The following is a 17,397-nucleotide window of genomic DNA, read 5'->3' on the forward strand; positions in this document are numbered from 1 at the left end:
CGTTTATGTAGTTTATTTAATAAATGAACGAGCATGAATAAAACCTTTTGTTCATTTAGTAAAATGAACGATCATGAACACATGTCTTGTGCGTTTCTTTTATGTTTGTGAATGTTCGTTTATGTTTGTTCATATACGTTCATTTATGTTTGTTAGTTTACTTTTGTTTAAGTTTGTTCGTTTACGCGTGTTAGTATTTTCATTTTAACGATTGTAGGATTATTACAATTTGGTCTAGTTTTAATAGCGCTTTTTAGACCCCGCATATTGTTGTTTCAGTTTATTGCTAATTGGTTTTAGCTTAGTTATGCTCGTTTGTTAAAGTTTGTGTAGAGTAATTATACTGCTAAAGGAACAAGCATAAATGGACACGAACATGTTTATTTTCTTAATGGACAAACACAAACAACAAAACTAGTGTGTTTAACTGTGCGATTGTTTGTTCGGTTAAAGTTAAACGCACAGACAAGAACATGCTTCTTCCGTGTCCGTTCGATTCGTTTACATGCCTAGACGACACATATTCGTGGGTTGACACAAAAACACGCTGTTTAACCCAAACTTTTTTTAATTTATTTTTATTTTTTGCATATTAAGACTATAAATTAGCATTTTGCAACAAAAAAAGGCAAACTTATACGAAAAAATTATATTTTAATCATAAGTATTATGCAAACTTCTTATTTTAACTTTTAAATTTTGACATAAAACACTCTCAATTTAATATCAGACATAAAACACAAATTTCTACTAACAAAGGTAGTTTGGTGAATTTTACGGGAACATATAAATCTAGGATTTGGTGTAGGGGTGCTAAACGGGTCGTGTTTGTGGTTTGACGGGTCCAACACGAAATGAACTCGAAAACTGACCCGAACTTAAAAATAGTATCAGACACGCGAACACACACATGACATGCATATTCGCGGGTTGACACGGACACGACCTGTTTGACCAAAAACTTTAATTTTATTTTATTGTTTTCACATATTAACACTTTTAACTTATATTTTTACCAAAAAAAAAAATACAAATTTATATAAGTCAATTACATTTTAATTATAAAATCTTTTGTCAATTTCCTTTTTAGTTTTTAATTTTGGCATAGATACTCAGCCAACACAATTTATTGCATGAAAACATTTTTAAAAACGGGTTAGGTTTTGACACGAACACGACCGGTTTAGCTAAACAGGTTCGTGGGTTTGACCCAAAACTGACCCAAAGCCATTTATACCAAACCCAAACCCAAACCCAAACCCAAACCCATAATTTGGTGTGAGGTCAACAAAAATGCTGACTTTTGCTAATCTATTTGGTTGAATAGGGCAAGATTTTGACTCTTGAAATGGCTTCAGTATCTCATTCTTTGGTTGCGTTTTCCGGGAGTTTGTCGTCTGCCACATCAGCTTCTGAACTTCTTCGAAGCTCAATTAACGGCGTTAACAGTGTACCATTAAAAACATTAGGAAGAGGGCATGTGGATTCCACCAGGAGAACAGGGTTAAACTTAAACATAATTGCAAAGGTAAGAAAAGTGAAAAGACACGAATACCCCTGGCCTCAAGATCCGGATCCGAATGTTAAGGGTGGAGTTCTTAGTCATCTTTCACCTTTTAAGCCTTTGAAGGAGAAACCGAAGCCCGTTACTTTGGAATTTGAGAAACCACTTCTGGATTTGCAGAAGAAAATTATTCATGTAATCATTTTTAAATGTGATCAGTTTCAAGTGTGACATGTTGAATATGGTTTTAAAATTTTGTTTTTGAATTTTGATGTTTTCAGGTGCAAAAGATGGCTAATGAAACTGGTCTGGATTTCACTGATCAAATAATCTCTTTAGAGAACAAGTATCAGCAGGTGAAATTACCTAATTACCCTTTCATTAAACCTATTTTGAGGGAATTATAGACCCTTTTGTTAAATATAAGTATATCTTTTGGAAGACAACTAGACAAGGAATATTTTATTATTCAAGTAAAATATAAGATTGTATGCTCGTAAACCAACCGTTGGTGTTTGTTCGTTTAACTTTAACGGAAAAAATGATCGAACTCAAACAATTAAACGAACGAGGTCTTCTTGTTCATGTTCGTTCGTTAAGAAAATGAACGTGTTTGTGTTTGTTTGTGTCTGTCCGTGAACAATAGAAACGAAAGGTTCACGAACGTAAACGTACGAGTGCAACTGAACATAGACGAATGAACATAACTGAACTTAAACCAATAAATTGTGAGAACAATATGTGGGGCTTAAAAAGTTATTATAACTAGACTATGCTGTAATGGAGCTAAAAAATATAATTGAATATATTAACGAATGCAAAGGAACGAACTTAGACAAACGCAAACTAATGAAAATCAATTCGCACATAAACGTTTATAAATGAACAAATTTTAACGAACGCTCACGAACATAAATGAACAGACATGAGTTCAAGTTCGCTCGTTCGCTTATTAAACAAAGGAACATAAACGAGTTATCAAATCTATCATTTATTCTAACTTTTATGTGTATCTTTTGCAGGCTCTTAAAGATCTATATACACATTTGACTCCAATACAACGAGTCAATATTGCACGACACCCAAATAGACCAACTTTTCTTGATCATGTGTTTAACATTGCCGATAAGGTAAGGTTTTGAAAACACAATGTTAAAACCTTAAATAACTTTACATGACAGAAGTACCCTCTATGTATTATGAAATTTACAGTTTGTGGAGCTTCATGGTGACCGAGCCGGATATGATGATCCTGCTGTAGTGGCAGGTATTGGATTAATTGATGGAAGGCGGTTCATGTTTATGGGTCATCAAAAGGGTAGAAATACCAAAGAGAATATTCAAAGAAACTTTGGAATGCCTACGCCGCACGGGTAAGATATTTAATATTATTTGAGTAACAGCCAAATTACATATGTGTAATAACCATTTTACGTATATGTAATCATAGAATTACATATTATAAATGACAAAACTACCTCAAATGATATTTATTATATAAACTAAATAGTATAAAATGATTTATATTAAGAGTTCTTAAAGTTCTTAAATTATTTGGATGTTCTGAAGTAATCTTGATCCTATATATAATGGATAATAAATAAGTTTTTATACTTTAAGCTTGAATATATGAATAAGTATAAGGATGCCCATTGTGGTCAATTTATTTTATAGTTAATTGGCAAGTTCAAGTAGCGTAAGCACATCGCCACATCCATACACTAGCCCATGCAACACGTTATACAACAAATGGTTATCTAGTTATGATTATTAAATATCATATTATCAGTTTTGAAATGCACATGCATCCCAAAATCATAAAAATGTGTTGACCTTAAATGTTAATATGTTTCTTGTAGGTACCGTAAAGCGCTTAGAATGATGTACTATGCAGACCACCACGGGTTCCCTATTGTCACATTTATTGACACTCCAGGGGCATTTGCTGACCTTAAATCAGAAGAATTAGGCCAAGTATGTATGAACCACATGTAATTACTATTATAGTTGTTAAGAGTTAATTACATTGATGGTCCATGTGGCTTGGGCAAAGTAACAGGTTTGGGTACTAACTTCGAAAAGTTTTATGTTTGGGTTCCCGGCTATAATTTTGTCATGAGTTTGCGTATTAACGCTAACTTCTATTTAACTTTTAAGTTGAGTCTAGATAAAATGAAAAAAAAAACAACCTTGAACATCAACAGAAAAGCTCAGGGGCATTTTGGTAATTTTTTCTAGACTTGGCAAAAATAATAATAATAATAACAGGAGTTAGTGTTAATACCCAAACTCGTGACAAAATTAAAACCCTCAACCCGAAACATGCAACGTTTCAAAGTTAGTTTTGTTCAAACCATAGGAACCATAATATTAATTTATTGTTGTTAAGCATCTTAGTGGTTAATACATTTGCATGCAGGGTGAAGCGATTGCACACAATTTAAGGACTATGTTCGGTCTTAAGGTGCCGATTGTTTCAATTGTGATGGGTGAAGGTGGCTCTGGTGGTGCTTTGGCCATCGGGTGTGCTAATAAGTTGCTAATGCTTGAAAATGCAGTTTTTTATGTCGCAAGGTGAATAAAGTTTTTAAATTTTTATAAAAGTTGAGGTTTGTTTGATGTTGAACTGTTGAAGTCTTGAGGATTATCTTTATTCTTTCTTGAATCGTAGAGTCAATTTGGATACCATGATATTTTATGTAATTTGGTCGATCTTTTGCAATGTTTCTAATTATACCAATAAAAAAGGTTAACTTAAAATATAACTTCTGTTAGTGGAAAGGATGTATTTTGCAACAACTTTTCAAATCTGAAGTTATAGGACACAACTACAGGCTAACCTATAGTTAACGGACACAAATTGTAATTCACCCAAAGTCTAATTGGTTATCTTTTTAACTGCACTTAAAATTTATGTTACCACCATGATTAACCTTTAAAATCAAGCAATCAAGATAGTCTTTATTAAAGTAGGAAGCTTTTATCGTTTCTTAATCGTTTTTCAAACTTTTGTTACTTGCTATTTATTGTCTTTAATATATTTTTTTTCAATGGTATAGCCCAGAAGCATGTGCAGCTATTCTTTGGAAGACTGCAAAGGCCTCTCCAAAGGTGGTGAAACAATTATTTTTTGTTATTATTTATATATGTTATTAAATGAATGAAAGTTATATTGTTTTTTTTTCCTTTACTTGTATAGGCAGCTGAGAAGCTCAAGATCACAGCTAACGAGCTTTGCAAGCTACAAATTGCTGATGGGATCATCCCTGTAAGATTCTTATTTTTTTTCATGCGTATGGGTTTACTTAATTTGATTCGGATATATGATCTATTATCGTAAACTCTTATTATTATATTTGAACCAAATAAAAGGAAGAATAAATTAGTATTAATATGATATTTTACGAATTAGTTAATTAGGAATTTTGACTTTTGAGTAAAGAAGAATTTGATATATTTTTTTAATTTATTTTTAAATATATAGTTATAAACTATGTTCTTTCAGTAATTTTCATAAACACGTGACTATTAAGGATCCAATTCAAATGATTAAAATCAAACGTCCCATTTCTATCGGTTATTTCAGTTTGCTTACGTTGGTTATTCCGGTTATGGTCTGGTTATTTTAGTTTCATGCACACCCCTAACAATCTTTTAAACCATTATTGCAGGAACCACTTGGTGGTGCACATGCGGATCCACAATGGACCTCGATGCAAGTAAAAATGCAATTCTTGAATCAATGGATGTGAGTATATTAGCTTGGTTTTGTAATTAAATAAAGTCTTTTATTATTATTATTATTATAATTATTATAGTTATAGGGGTGGGATCCAGTACAGATAAAATTAACCTATTAAACATACAAATAACTAGTGTAATTACAGTTTTGAACTAGAGTAATTATGCTATAAAAGATAAAATAGTGTAATAATACTCTCCTTCAAAAGTTATAGAGTAATATACTTACACTGTATTAAAATAATTACTCTAGTTATTTGCTCACTTCTCACGATAAAACTCATTTGTATTTGATCCATGCACTATAATTATATATGTTTCTAATTATACAGGAGCTTGCAAAGATGGGAACTGAAGAATTATTAAAACACAGAATGCTCAAATTCCGCAAGATTGGCGGATTCCAAGAAGGACTACCCGTTGACCCAGAAAAAAAAGTCAACATGAAACGAAAAGAAGAACCAAGACCTGGGCGTATTTCAGACAAAATGTTACAGGATGAAGTTAATAAACTAAAAGAACAAATCTTGAAAGCAAAAGAAATATCTTCAGCAAAAATGGATCCGAATGGTTTAATTGGAAAACTGCAACGAGAAATCACTCATGAATTTGTAGTGGCAGCTAAAGCATTAGGAATCGAAGAAAAATTAAATAAGATGCGTGAAGAATTTGAAAAATCCGGGAAGGAACAGTTAACTTCTGTTGAAATCGAGCATATTGAAAATTTGAAGAACGAGTTAAATGGTATTGTAGAAAAGGCTCCTAATTTTGCAAGGTTGAAGTATAAGGTAAACTTGTTAAACGAAATAACCGAAGCGAAAACCTTTGCCGAAAATTACAAAAAGACCCTTCCTTTAAAGGCGAAAGTCAACGAGAAGTTCAAAGAGGTTTTGAACAAGTCAACCCTGAAGCAAAAGATTGATTCTTTAAAGGATGAAATCGACAAATCTGGGATGTCTTCCATTGAAGAGTTTGATCAAGAACTTAAAGAGAGGGTTCTAGAAGTTACAGAACAAGTTGAATCCGAATTCATAAACGCCCTCGAGTCTTCGGGCGTATATGTTGCTTCAAAAGTTGGTCAAACTACAATGTCGGAAATTAAGGCTAAAGTGGATGAACTTAATGCAGAAATCAATCAGATAATTCAAAATGTGATCGAATCAACACCGGATTTGATGGGCAAAATTGCGATTTTAAAGTTGGAGATGGCAAAAGACAAATATGCCCCTAGTAAGGAATCAAAGGGAAAGATTGAGGGTTTACAGTTGCAGATTAAACAAAGTGTTGCTGATATTATGAGTTCTGCAGCGGTTAAAGATGAATATGAAATATTGCAGGCTGAACTTTCTGAGCTTACGGGTGGATCAAATGGAAGTTTGATTAAAGAACCGAGTTTTTCATACCCTTTTTGAATTTGAGGTTGACTTTGACTTTAGAGGTCAAATTTGTTGTTAATTTTAAGTTTAAATTCGGTGTCAATTTTATTTCAACAATTTAATAGGGGAAGAAATTGTTATAAATAACATAACACTTTTGCTTCATTTTTGTTTTGGGGAATGTACTAAAGTTTGTAATAATAAATTTTTGATATCTGGTTGAACATGATCATGTAAGAGAAATGCTAACCATGTATTGAAAAGTGGTACTGATAATAGCATGTATAGTCAGTTATAGTTAAATGTTTTTAAGGTTCTATTATAAAAAGTTAAGCATGCTCTAATTTTATTATTAAAACTAATTTCAATTAACCAAGCTTAATTATATCTTATTCATAAATAAAATGCTATATGTATAAAAAGTTAAGAATACAAAAATATTGGTTTTAGTGTTGGTTCGATATAGTTAATTTAGTTACGTAACGCATTATATAAATCAGCTATCAAAAAATCATAACAGAACCATATAAGACAGCTAAAGTTATAATCTAACCATCATTTCTCAATTAGTTTCATTATTTCGACATTTTTTAATATATTATTTCATTTTTGATTCAGCATAACAAAAAAAAACTTCTATGTATAACTATCAGAAATATTTTACAAAACAATACAAAAATCAAACAAATATCTGTATATTATAAAAGGCTCCAACCTTGATCTTAACACAATTTACACAAAAGAATCACTAAACTTGACCTCCCTATCAATATCAATAAATATAAATACAGTTGTTGCAACAACAAATTTTGGATTCATTTTGATCCTTTTCTTTTTCTAGTATAAATAAAATTTTAAAGAATCTAAAAGACTCGTTCACCCGTCGCAAAAATGTTCCAAAATATAGCTGTGACGAAATACAGGCCCGCTGTAACGGTTAAGAAAGCTTGAAATGATCCCAGCCACTGAACAAAGTAGCCTGTCCCTATTGTGCTTATTATTGCAGCCAATGTTCCAGCAGAGTTTGAAATTCCTGTTTATACAAATTTTTTTTGCAATGAAAGATAATATCAATTTATGAAATACTTGAATACAATACACGCAAACACATATACGCATACGATATAATATTTTAAAAATACATACCGTGGAGAAATCCTGCGTATTGCGGTGCAATATCCTAGTAAAATAAGGAAAAAGAAGGAAGAAATAAGTTTCAGAAAGATGCCAATACATACTGAAGCCAAACTATTGGTAATGGTTTGGTTTAGTTTCAAGTTTCAACAGTTCGGTTTCGATTTCGATGATAAAAATCGCTACTGATGGTTTGACTCACAGTTTGACCTAAAAGCCGAACCGTGAACACCCTTAGTATTGCCATTCTAGTAAAAATTAATAAAAAAAATCCCTTTGTAAAAATTGTGTGTTTGGGCAAGAAACATCAAAAGTATTTGATATTCAAAAGCGGAATATCTTCTGAATAAAGAAAAGAGTAAACTACGGTATCATTCCATGTGGTTCGTAAAATAACCCTTTTAATCCAATAGTTACTTTTTTACCTTTTCTAGTTGCACCTAATACCCTTCTCTAATCAAAATATACAGTGTTAAACGCACAGAGTTGATAGAAACTAGAACAAAACTAACAAACCAAGAAAGCCAAACAAAAAACTATTGGACTAAAATGGCTATTTTTAATAAACCACACGACGAAAGACGCTTCATCTGAAAAGGGTCCAATTTGGACTTACGAATGAAACGGTTTGACATTTTAAAGTTCAAATATTGACTTTTCTTTGAAAGATTTTAGAGTAGCGAAAAAGATAATGATAATAAAGAAAAGGTAAATATTAAAGGGAGATTAATCTTACTTGCATATTTAAAAGGAATCCAGCTTGGCTGAAAGAGCTCAAGCTGAGTGCCACTGTGATGAACACGGATGCAACCGTTGCTGACGTGGCATAATTTAAGCAAAGCAGAGCCAATCCAGGTCCAATGAAACCAATTGACTGCAAAATTCAATTAGTCAATAATTATGTCAGATAATGAGAATTGTAATAATCAGATATTTGGAGTGTGATAAATTCTGATTATTTTACATGTTCGGCTAATATTTGATTATTTAACAAGCCATTGGCTAAAATTACTAAAATATGTTTTTTTGGTAGCAGCTTCAGTGTAACAAATTACTTAATTTATCTGATCAATATAAGCACAAACTGTTTCTCAAAACATTAATAGTCTGATCATTTCACCCTCTTGGATACATTTTTCTGGTCCAAAATAAAAGAATTAAATTGGTGTATATTAATAAATGAAAATTACCTGCATGACTTTTCTGACAAAAGTCAATGAGTAGCCTGCTTTCAATAAATAATCAGAAGCAGCACCTGCAACATACCCTGAGAAAGCCATTGTTCCCCATGGAACTGCACTGAACCAAGCTGCTTGCTTCAAGTTTACATTAAACACCTATTTATCACAAACACAAAAATAAATTAATATAGAATGTTCATAAATTAATAACTAAGTTCAAATCAAGAACAGAAAATGTGTTTTGACCCCTACTCATCCCGTATGTTGACCCGCCCATTGTGCAGGCATCTTACATTATGAAATGTATCTCAAGAAGAAAATAAAATACTAAAGGAATCAACACTTACAGTTTTAAAATAAATAGGCATCCATGAGAGGAGAACAAAGTATCCCTGAAAATGCATCAGAAACATTTGAAGCAATAAGAATAAACAAAACCATTATAAACAACTAAGATTAATTTAATATATATAAGTTCAACATTTCATAATATCAGTATTACCCTGTCAAAACACTAATAATACCATTTTTACCCTTTCAAAACACTACTATAATCAATTTTACCCTTTCAAAACACTAATAATGTTGATTTTACCCTTTCAGAACACTATATATACCATTTTACTGTAAATAATTTCAGTGTATTTACCACGGAACACATAGATGTGATATTTTAGTATTTTAAAACGATAAATACGATATTGTGAAATGTGGAACCTTTAAAGGAATATAAAAGAAGTTACCCCATTAAAATAATAAAAATAAACTCACCCAATTGTTAGTAACATTAGCAAAAATGATGGCCCATGTGGGCATTTTCGATAACAATAAGCGTAATGGCGGGAGCTCTCCTTTCTTTAAAGGAGGAGCATTTGACTTCCCCTCTTGAATTAACCTCAATTCCGAGTTGCTTATTGAATTACTTTCTTGCGGGTCATTTGTGACCCGAACGGTCCACGTCGTTAGCCATAGAAGCCCGAGAGACGAGAAAAGATAAAACGGGCCAGAAAGCCCAATTGATGACATCATTATAGGTGTTAGCATCAATCCCACAACATTACCAAGGTGAAATCCACCCATAGATAAACCAACCGCGGTAGCTCGCTCGTTACATGGAAACCACCTAAAATAAGTGTTATTAATTTGAACGTAGAGGACAATTTCTGTTATTTCCTTAGTTTAAAAATGAAACCTAAAACTTGTTGTATACCTGAAGGACAAAAAGTGTAATTACTTTAAATAAAATGATCTATGCAATAAAAAATACAACTTCACCAACTTTCAGCTAGTTCAACCTATTTAACTTGTTTCTTTTGAAGTAAGTTTATTTATTTTATTTTTTAAAATTTCGTCATTAAGATAAAAACATGGAGTAGTGTTTTGTAGCGTAAAAACATTAAAAAAAGTTTGTCATACTATCTTGGATCTTCTACCGCCTTAATACCTTTAGAAATAATATATTTCTTTGTTTACCAAAACATCACTTTCTTGGATTGTGACATTATTAACTAAAAAGAAATGCTTGTGAAAGCAAAAATTGATAAATGATCACTGACAGGAGTGGATGAAAGTAGTAAGCGATATTTACCTCGATAAAATGATGCTCATTGAAGGCATAGCAACACCTTCGGCAAGACCAAAGAAAGCACGGACACCTAAAAGGCCTATCGTCGAATGATTTGCAGCCCATGGAGTAATAAGTGTGGCTAAAGACCACAAGAATACACCCCAACCTATCACTCGTTTCCCACCATATTTGTCGACTAATGCTCCACCAATTACGGATGAAAAAATGTATCCCCATAAAAAAGATGACTGTCATAAAACAGTGTTAGTTTTGGATGCTTAAGCCTTAAAACATTAAGTAAAACTTGCATCAAAAAAGTTTACTATAACTATTGATATTTTTTGGTCTCTTTATCTCTTTAATGAGGTGTCAACACGCTATAGGTCAAGTTAGTCGTACTTTCATATTCATTTGAATTTTCGTCGTCCGATGTATTTTTGGACGAAAACTGGTACTTATGAAACAAATACATACTTTGGGGGCTATAACTATATATTTGGGTGTCCTTACTGGAAAACAGAATTGTATTTGTTGAAATGATAAAGTAAGTAATGATATTATATGGAACCTTGACTTTTCAAGATTTTCATATACAACAAAAAGTAAGGGTAGGTAAAGAGGCATTCTAATTTATGGGAAAATTCCCAAAATAGTCCAAAGTTAGAGGGAGAGTCTGAAAATAGTCCATGAAATTTCATTATTCTAAAAATAGTCCAAGTAAATCTATCGGCTAGAGGGAGAGTCTGAAAATAGTCCATGAAATTTCATTATTCTAAAAATAGTCCAAGTAAATCTATCGGCGCCGATAGGTTTGAAAAAAGTTAAAAAAATCCGATGGTTTTCAAAGATCCAATACCAAGCTGCCAAGTGTCCCACTACCCACGATGGTTTTCCAATGAAATCCGTCTGGACCGATATTTTTGGAATGAAAATCATCTCCCATGAAAACCATCTTCAAAAATCATGTTTTTTTTTAAATTCATCTGAGCCGATTAATTTCAAATGAATTTCGTCTTCGAAGATAATTTTCAAAAAAACATGCACCACCACACACCACCACTATGATCTCCACTCTCCGGCCACCACCCCACCCACCGCCACCACCACCACCACTCCCACTTTTCCGGCAAACATCACCTCCATTACCCGCCCATCATGGCCACCACCCCACCCACTACCCACCTTTCACTTTGTTAACATACGCACTGCTTTAACCGTCAACAACCACCACCACCTGTCATGAATCCGGCAAGTCCTTGCTAACATGCGCACCGTTTTCACGCTCACGTTAACCACTCACCTTTCACTTTGCTAACATGCGCACTGTTTTAACCGTTCACTACCCACGATGGTTTTCCAATGAAATCCGTCTGGACCGATATTTTTGGAATGAAAATCATCTCCCATGAAAACCATCTTCAAAAATCATGTTTTTTTTTAAATTCATCTGAGCCGATTAATTTCAAATGAATTTCGTCTTCGAAGATAATTTTAAAAAAAACATGCACCACCACACACCACCACTATGATCTCCACTCTCCGGCCACCACCCCACCCACCGCCACCACCACCACCACTCCCACTTTTCCGGCAAACATCACCTCCATTACCCGCCCATCATCATCACACCTTTCCGGCCACCACCCCACCCACTACCCACCTTTCACTTTGTTAACATACGCACTGCTTTAACCGTCAACAACCACCACCACCTGTCATGAATCCGGCAAGTCCTTGCTAACATGCGCACCGTTTTCACGCTCACGTTAACCACTCACCTTTCACTTTGCTAACATGCGCACTGTTTTAACCGTTCACAACCACCACCACCTGTTATGAATCCGGCCACCGAGCCACCGCCACCACCGGCGGTCCAGCCACCGCATTTGTCATTCAGCTGCGACCGTCATCCCGACGAAACCTTCACCGGATTCTGTCCGTCATGCCTCTGCGAACGTCTCACTGTTTTGGATCATCAATCAGCCAATGCCGCCGTTGCTTCCTCGTCTTCAAGCCGGAACTCCACGTCATCATCCTCATCAATCTTAATGGTGGTGGGTGGGGTGGTGGTCGGAAAGGTGTGATGATGATGGGCGGGTAATGTAGGTGATGTTTGCCGGAAAAGTGGGAGTGGTGGTGGTGGTGGCGGCGGTGGGTGGGGTGGTGGCCGGAAAGTGGAGATCATGGTGGCGGTGGGTGGTGGTGCATGTTTTTTTGAAAATTATCTTCGAAGACGAAATTCATTTGAAATTAATCGGCTCAGATGAATTTCAAAAAAACATGATTTTTGAAGATGGTTTTCATGGGAGATGATTTTCATTCCAAAAATATCGGTCCAGACGGATTTCATTGGAAAACCATCGTGGGTAGTGGGACACTTGGCAGCTTGGTATTGGATCTTTGAAAACCATCGGATTTTTTCAACTTTTTTCAAATCTATCGGCGCCGATAGATTTACTTTGACTATTTCTGAAATAATGAAATTTCATGGACTATTTTCAGACTCTCTCTCTAACTTTAGACTATTTTGAGAATTTTCTCCTAATTTATAGGTCCTTAAAAAGTATACATATATAAAGTATTGGTGATGTCATCAAACCTTGATTTCAACTTGCAATCCTTTTTTCCCCATATATAAGGCCAGAAGGGTAGGTAAATATGTTTGGTGATGCCACTAAACATGGCTGCTAATGATTTTTATTTTCAAATTTATACTAAAATAATATTTTGGTTTGAATATTCATGATGGGATTAATAAAATCTAAAAAATTAATCTTAGTCAATTGACTAGCAATCAAACTTTAATAAATGCTAGTATTTTACTAGGATGAATGGACCCATATCTTTCAGATCTTGGCATATTCCTCAAGTGGATGCAGCAACCTTTTCAAGTCCCAACAACCACAAAAGATTGAATCTTACTTGGTCTCACCATACAATTGTACAAACAATTCACCAAGCATATTGCCAATATTTTTATCAAAAAAAGTTAAAATTTGTGGCAGATTCCAACTCATCAAAAAGGACCCAAATTCACATGTTCAATCTTATTAATCTAAATCTAAACACCCCAAATCTATATGAAGGGACAACCTAAAATGTAAATCCTAACACTAGGGTATTTTAAACCACGAAATTTCAAAAGCGTGTCACACTCCGATGGGGTTTAATCCCAAAATCCGATGCACGATGTGCAATGCGCGAAGTACATGCATCACGTAGCGAGACGCTCATTATTAAAAAAAAGCATAAAAAATATATTTATGAATACTATTTTAACTTAACAACTTTAAAAAATATAAGAACTTTTTGTCATCTCCTGTCAAATTCTGCATAAGATGTCATCGCAATTCGCATCGTGCAATGCGATGCGATCTCATCACCATATCATGTGATGCGTGCATCTTAAAACCAAGTCAGCAAGTCAATATCATTGCTTTTAAACTTTAACATAAATCATCAAGTACACTTAAATTTTGAAAGATTATGCAAATTTAGAAACAAATCACCTATCAGCACAAACTACGATTTACCGGATCTTGCTGGTTTAACCTTACATTAACAACTCAACAAGTCAAAGCTAGTAATAGTAATAAAAAGAAAGAATATGAATATTATTATTACCTGTACTATACCCAAGAAAGAACTGGTCCATCCATGCTTGGCAGCAAGAGGAACAATAGCCACAGACATGACAACTCTATCAGCATTACACAAACACATGACACAAGCCATCAAAGCCACCACCTTTAATCTTTCAGGCAAAGCAAAACTACCCTCATGCCCTCGTCTCCCCAGTAACCCTCTCTCTATTCCCTCCGCCGTACACTTCACCACCAACCCACTTACCCTTCTTCTTATTCCACCACCCACAACCACAACCGCCTCTCTGTTCTTCACGCCGACCGACGACAAATTCAAATTACCCCATTTCCGGTCAGAATTAGACCCAAACCCGAAAAGGGTTTTCCTAAAACGGGTCGAATTCAAATGGGTATCCGTCGGATTTGAAGATCGTCCACTCAATACGGCGGATTTAGAACCCACGGCGGCAGCTGCCATGGCGGAAGCTTTGAAATTTAACAAATTGATTGGTTAATTAGTGTTGCACCGATCAAATGCGGCTACTAAATGGTTAAATGTGATGGCCATTTATGGAAGAAAGAGTTTGAATGGGGTTGGTGAATGGTGGTGGTGGCATAAAATAGGAGTTTTGAAGTGGAGGGTATTTTGGTCATTTTGTGGAGTGTACATCTGTATCCAACACGACTCCGACGTGGCGAGAAGGGGCCGTCGAGTGGTACCAACCAAACCAAACCAAACCAAACTCACCCAAGCCAACTACTCCCGTGGGGGTTACCGGTTACAGCCGGTAATTATTGGTAGGGGCAACCGGATGCATATTTCATACACACCATATTTTTATTTTTATTATTATTAATTTTTTTTTTGGAAATTAGAAATGTCAACAATGAAGTTTGAATGGAAAAAAAAAACGAGTTGCTTAGATACTGCAAAAAACACGCTTATTTGCCAGCTATTAAATATAGTATTGAATAGCCTATAGATTTGTTGGATGATTGATTATTGAACGATTTGTTTGAAAGTTAGCTACCTATTTCTTTGGTAAGTTGGAGTTAGATAGTCTTTAAATATAGAAATAAAACAATTTTACCTAATATACTCATTTTAAAGCAAATATATATTTCATATAGTATTACTTCTAATCTACATATCCTCAAGTTGGGTTTTATGAAATCATGAAAAAATATATATATGAATCTTTTATTTGGATAAGAGATTATGGGTTTAGCCGTTTAAGATTATGTTATTATTAGTGATTAAAGTAAATAACCAAATTATAGTATATTAAAATCCCATAAACTATCAATGATGCACAATGTAACACGACAATTAGATATGAGATGTGTGAATGACATAACCTCTTTACGTAGATGCCATCATCACTACCAAACATCCCATGATCCCAAGTTCCCAACCTTAATCACACAATCATCATTATTCGTCAAACCATCGTCCCTTGACAAAGACCTTCCCTTGTATCCTAGTCCTCTTTCCATCAGTTCCACATCTCAAAACCCAACTTGTCGTCCCCGTCGTGTAGCTCACTTGGTTAAGGGGGTGTAAGACTGTAAGACTTGGATCAATAACCTAGAGGTCGTGTGTTTGAAACCGATCCTAAGCGTCAATCGTCTTGCCGCTGAGTTAGGCTGATTTACCTTTCACGTGATGGACCTGGGATGGTCTGGCGTGGGTTGGTTTGCGTGTCCGGAACAACACATTTGGATCAACAAAAACCCAACTTGTCAAATTATCGTAGGCTGCCCACCTCGTTGCGCAACCCTTTTGTCGATATCATTGGAGTACTAACTCCGTATTGTCAATGTCGCCTCCTCCTAAAGTGATCAATTCAATGTATAAACACAAATAGTTGTTATATGTTTAATAATTTGGTTTGTTTTGTAATTTAAGGATATAAAAGGTTGGCAATTGTAGATAGTTGAATGGCTGGCTTGTATATTGCATATAGCACAAGGGTTGGAATACACATGCTTGAAAGCTGGAGGACTAGTTGTGACTTGTGAGACCGTCAAACTTAAAAGACTATAAAAGAAGAGTGGGAGCTTTGATATTATTAGTTTTTTAACGCACGCATTCTCGAATTTTTAGTCTCTCTTGAGTACGTATTGTTCCATCACTTTTTACCCTATTAGCCTGATCCTAATTAGCTTATTCAGATTTGGTTCAGGCCAGGTTAATCAGGTTAAGGCATTTTCAACACCCTTAGTTTCATGAGTAGACAAATTAGAGTTTTGGTTACTATGTCTATTACCTAATTTAATTTTTTTTAAGTTAGGATTTAAAGGTTCTTCTAAATCTAGGAGTCTTTTTAGACTGAGATCTTGGGTCTTGTAATATCTCTTGGGCAAGGATTCATTGGTGTTCGGTTAGAGTTTTTTTAAAAATCTGATTATTCATTATCGCTAAGACTGAAGTTCTTGGTGCATGGTGATAGAGCTTCTACTTTCAGTATTCGAGTTAGTATTAAAAGGTTTTGACTATGTCAAGATCACCCTATGTAAGAATTCCTCACTTTCTTAGGTGCTGTTTGTTTTTCAGAGGTAAAATATCTACAGTCTGCGGACTACATCTGTAGCAGAAGAGGTGGACCAAACTTCTGCACTCCGCAAGAACAAGACTGTTTGTTTTTTAACGTCTGCAGGCTGTTAAAACTTTCAATATAAGCTCTATACCAAAAACACAAATTATCCAGCAACAATTAAAAATATATAAATCCAAATTTTATACATCTTAACTAGCAAATTATAAAACTTGCATTAACAATTTTCCACGTGAATGTTTTTTCCTCCAAAAGTTTTCGAAAGTAGATAGTTCCTACATAATGAATGAAACGAGCCAAAACTCGAGCTTAAAACAACTCACAAGCTGATGACATAAACCTAAACTTTCTACAAACCTTTTTCAACTAAAAACTTTCTATAGACTTTTTATAATCCTAAACTTTCTACGAACTTTTTTCAACTAAAAACTAATAATACTTGAACAATTATGTAAAATTATAATTGAACAAAAAAAAATTAATCAATTAACAAGAATTCAATTAAGAAACTTAATAACTTAATTGATATCTGATGAAAATAATGAGTTTAGAAGAGGTTGGAAGACTGTGGTCCAAATCTGCACCAAGAAGAGGGCGCGCATACGCTTTTTAATGAAACGTCTTCAAAAAAACAAACAATCTGCAGAGGGCAATGTCTGCGCGTGGTCTGCGCGCTGCAGACAAAAGAGACCAGAAAGATCTTTTGTAAAAAAATAAACACCACCTTTCTCATGGCAAATGATAAGGCCTTT

General features: G+C 34.4%; 1 protein-coding gene and 1 pseudogene across 2 annotated transcripts; one reads left to right on the top strand and one right to left on the bottom strand.

The window, feature by feature from the left end:
* Positions 1-1,338: 1,338 nt before the first annotated feature.
* Positions 1,339-6,765, top strand: LOC143635735 (acetyl-coenzyme A carboxylase carboxyl transferase subunit alpha, chloroplastic-like; annotated as a pseudogene). Its single transcript, XR_013154119.1, has 10 exons — positions 1,339-1,699; positions 1,786-1,860; positions 2,527-2,634; positions 2,717-2,877; positions 3,364-3,478; positions 3,924-4,078; positions 4,564-4,615; positions 4,704-4,772; positions 5,176-5,252; positions 5,578-6,765. The product of XR_013154119.1 is annotated as an acetyl-coenzyme A carboxylase carboxyl transferase subunit alpha, chloroplastic-like (transcript).
* A 632-nt stretch (positions 6,766-7,397) lies between these two features.
* On the bottom strand, positions 7,398-14,644 carry LOC143635713 (putative anion transporter 3, chloroplastic). The gene is made up of 8 exons (XM_077103470.1): positions 14,128-14,644; positions 10,525-10,751; positions 9,708-10,059; positions 9,284-9,328; positions 8,946-9,092; positions 8,492-8,629; positions 7,768-7,801; positions 7,398-7,654 (listed from the first exon to the last, which is right to left on the bottom strand). Exons 1-8 carry the CDS (start codon positions 14,563-14,565, stop codon positions 7,485-7,487), a joined length of 1,551 nt encoding a protein of 516 aa, XP_076959585.1. The 5' UTR covers positions 14,566-14,644; the 3' UTR covers positions 7,398-7,484.
* Positions 14,645-17,397: the final 2,753 nt, after the last annotated feature.

The sequence above is a fragment of the Bidens hawaiensis genome, unplaced genomic scaffold (genome assembly GCF_021521415.1).
Source record: "Bidens hawaiensis isolate Kalapana, Puna unplaced genomic scaffold, B.hawaiensis_p1.1 tig00007678_1, whole genome shotgun sequence".
NCBI classification, from domain to species: Eukaryota; Viridiplantae; Streptophyta; class Magnoliopsida; order Asterales; family Asteraceae; genus Bidens; species Bidens hawaiensis.

Excerpts from the sequence above, each read along its gene's own strand:
- LOC143635713 (XM_077103470.1), bottom strand. The coding sequence starts at position 14,565 with ATGGCAGCTGCCGCCGTGGGTTCTAAATCCGCCGTATTGAGTGGACGA. Across the intron at positions 10,060-10,524 it reads ATGAGCATCATTTTATCGAG|GTGGTTTCCATGTAACGAGC; the intron begins GTAAATATCGCT and ends CACTTATTTTAG. Across the intron at positions 9,329-9,707 it reads CTAATGTTACTAACAATTGG|GGATACTTTGTTCTCCTCTC; the intron begins GTGAGTTTATTT and ends ATGCATTTTCAG.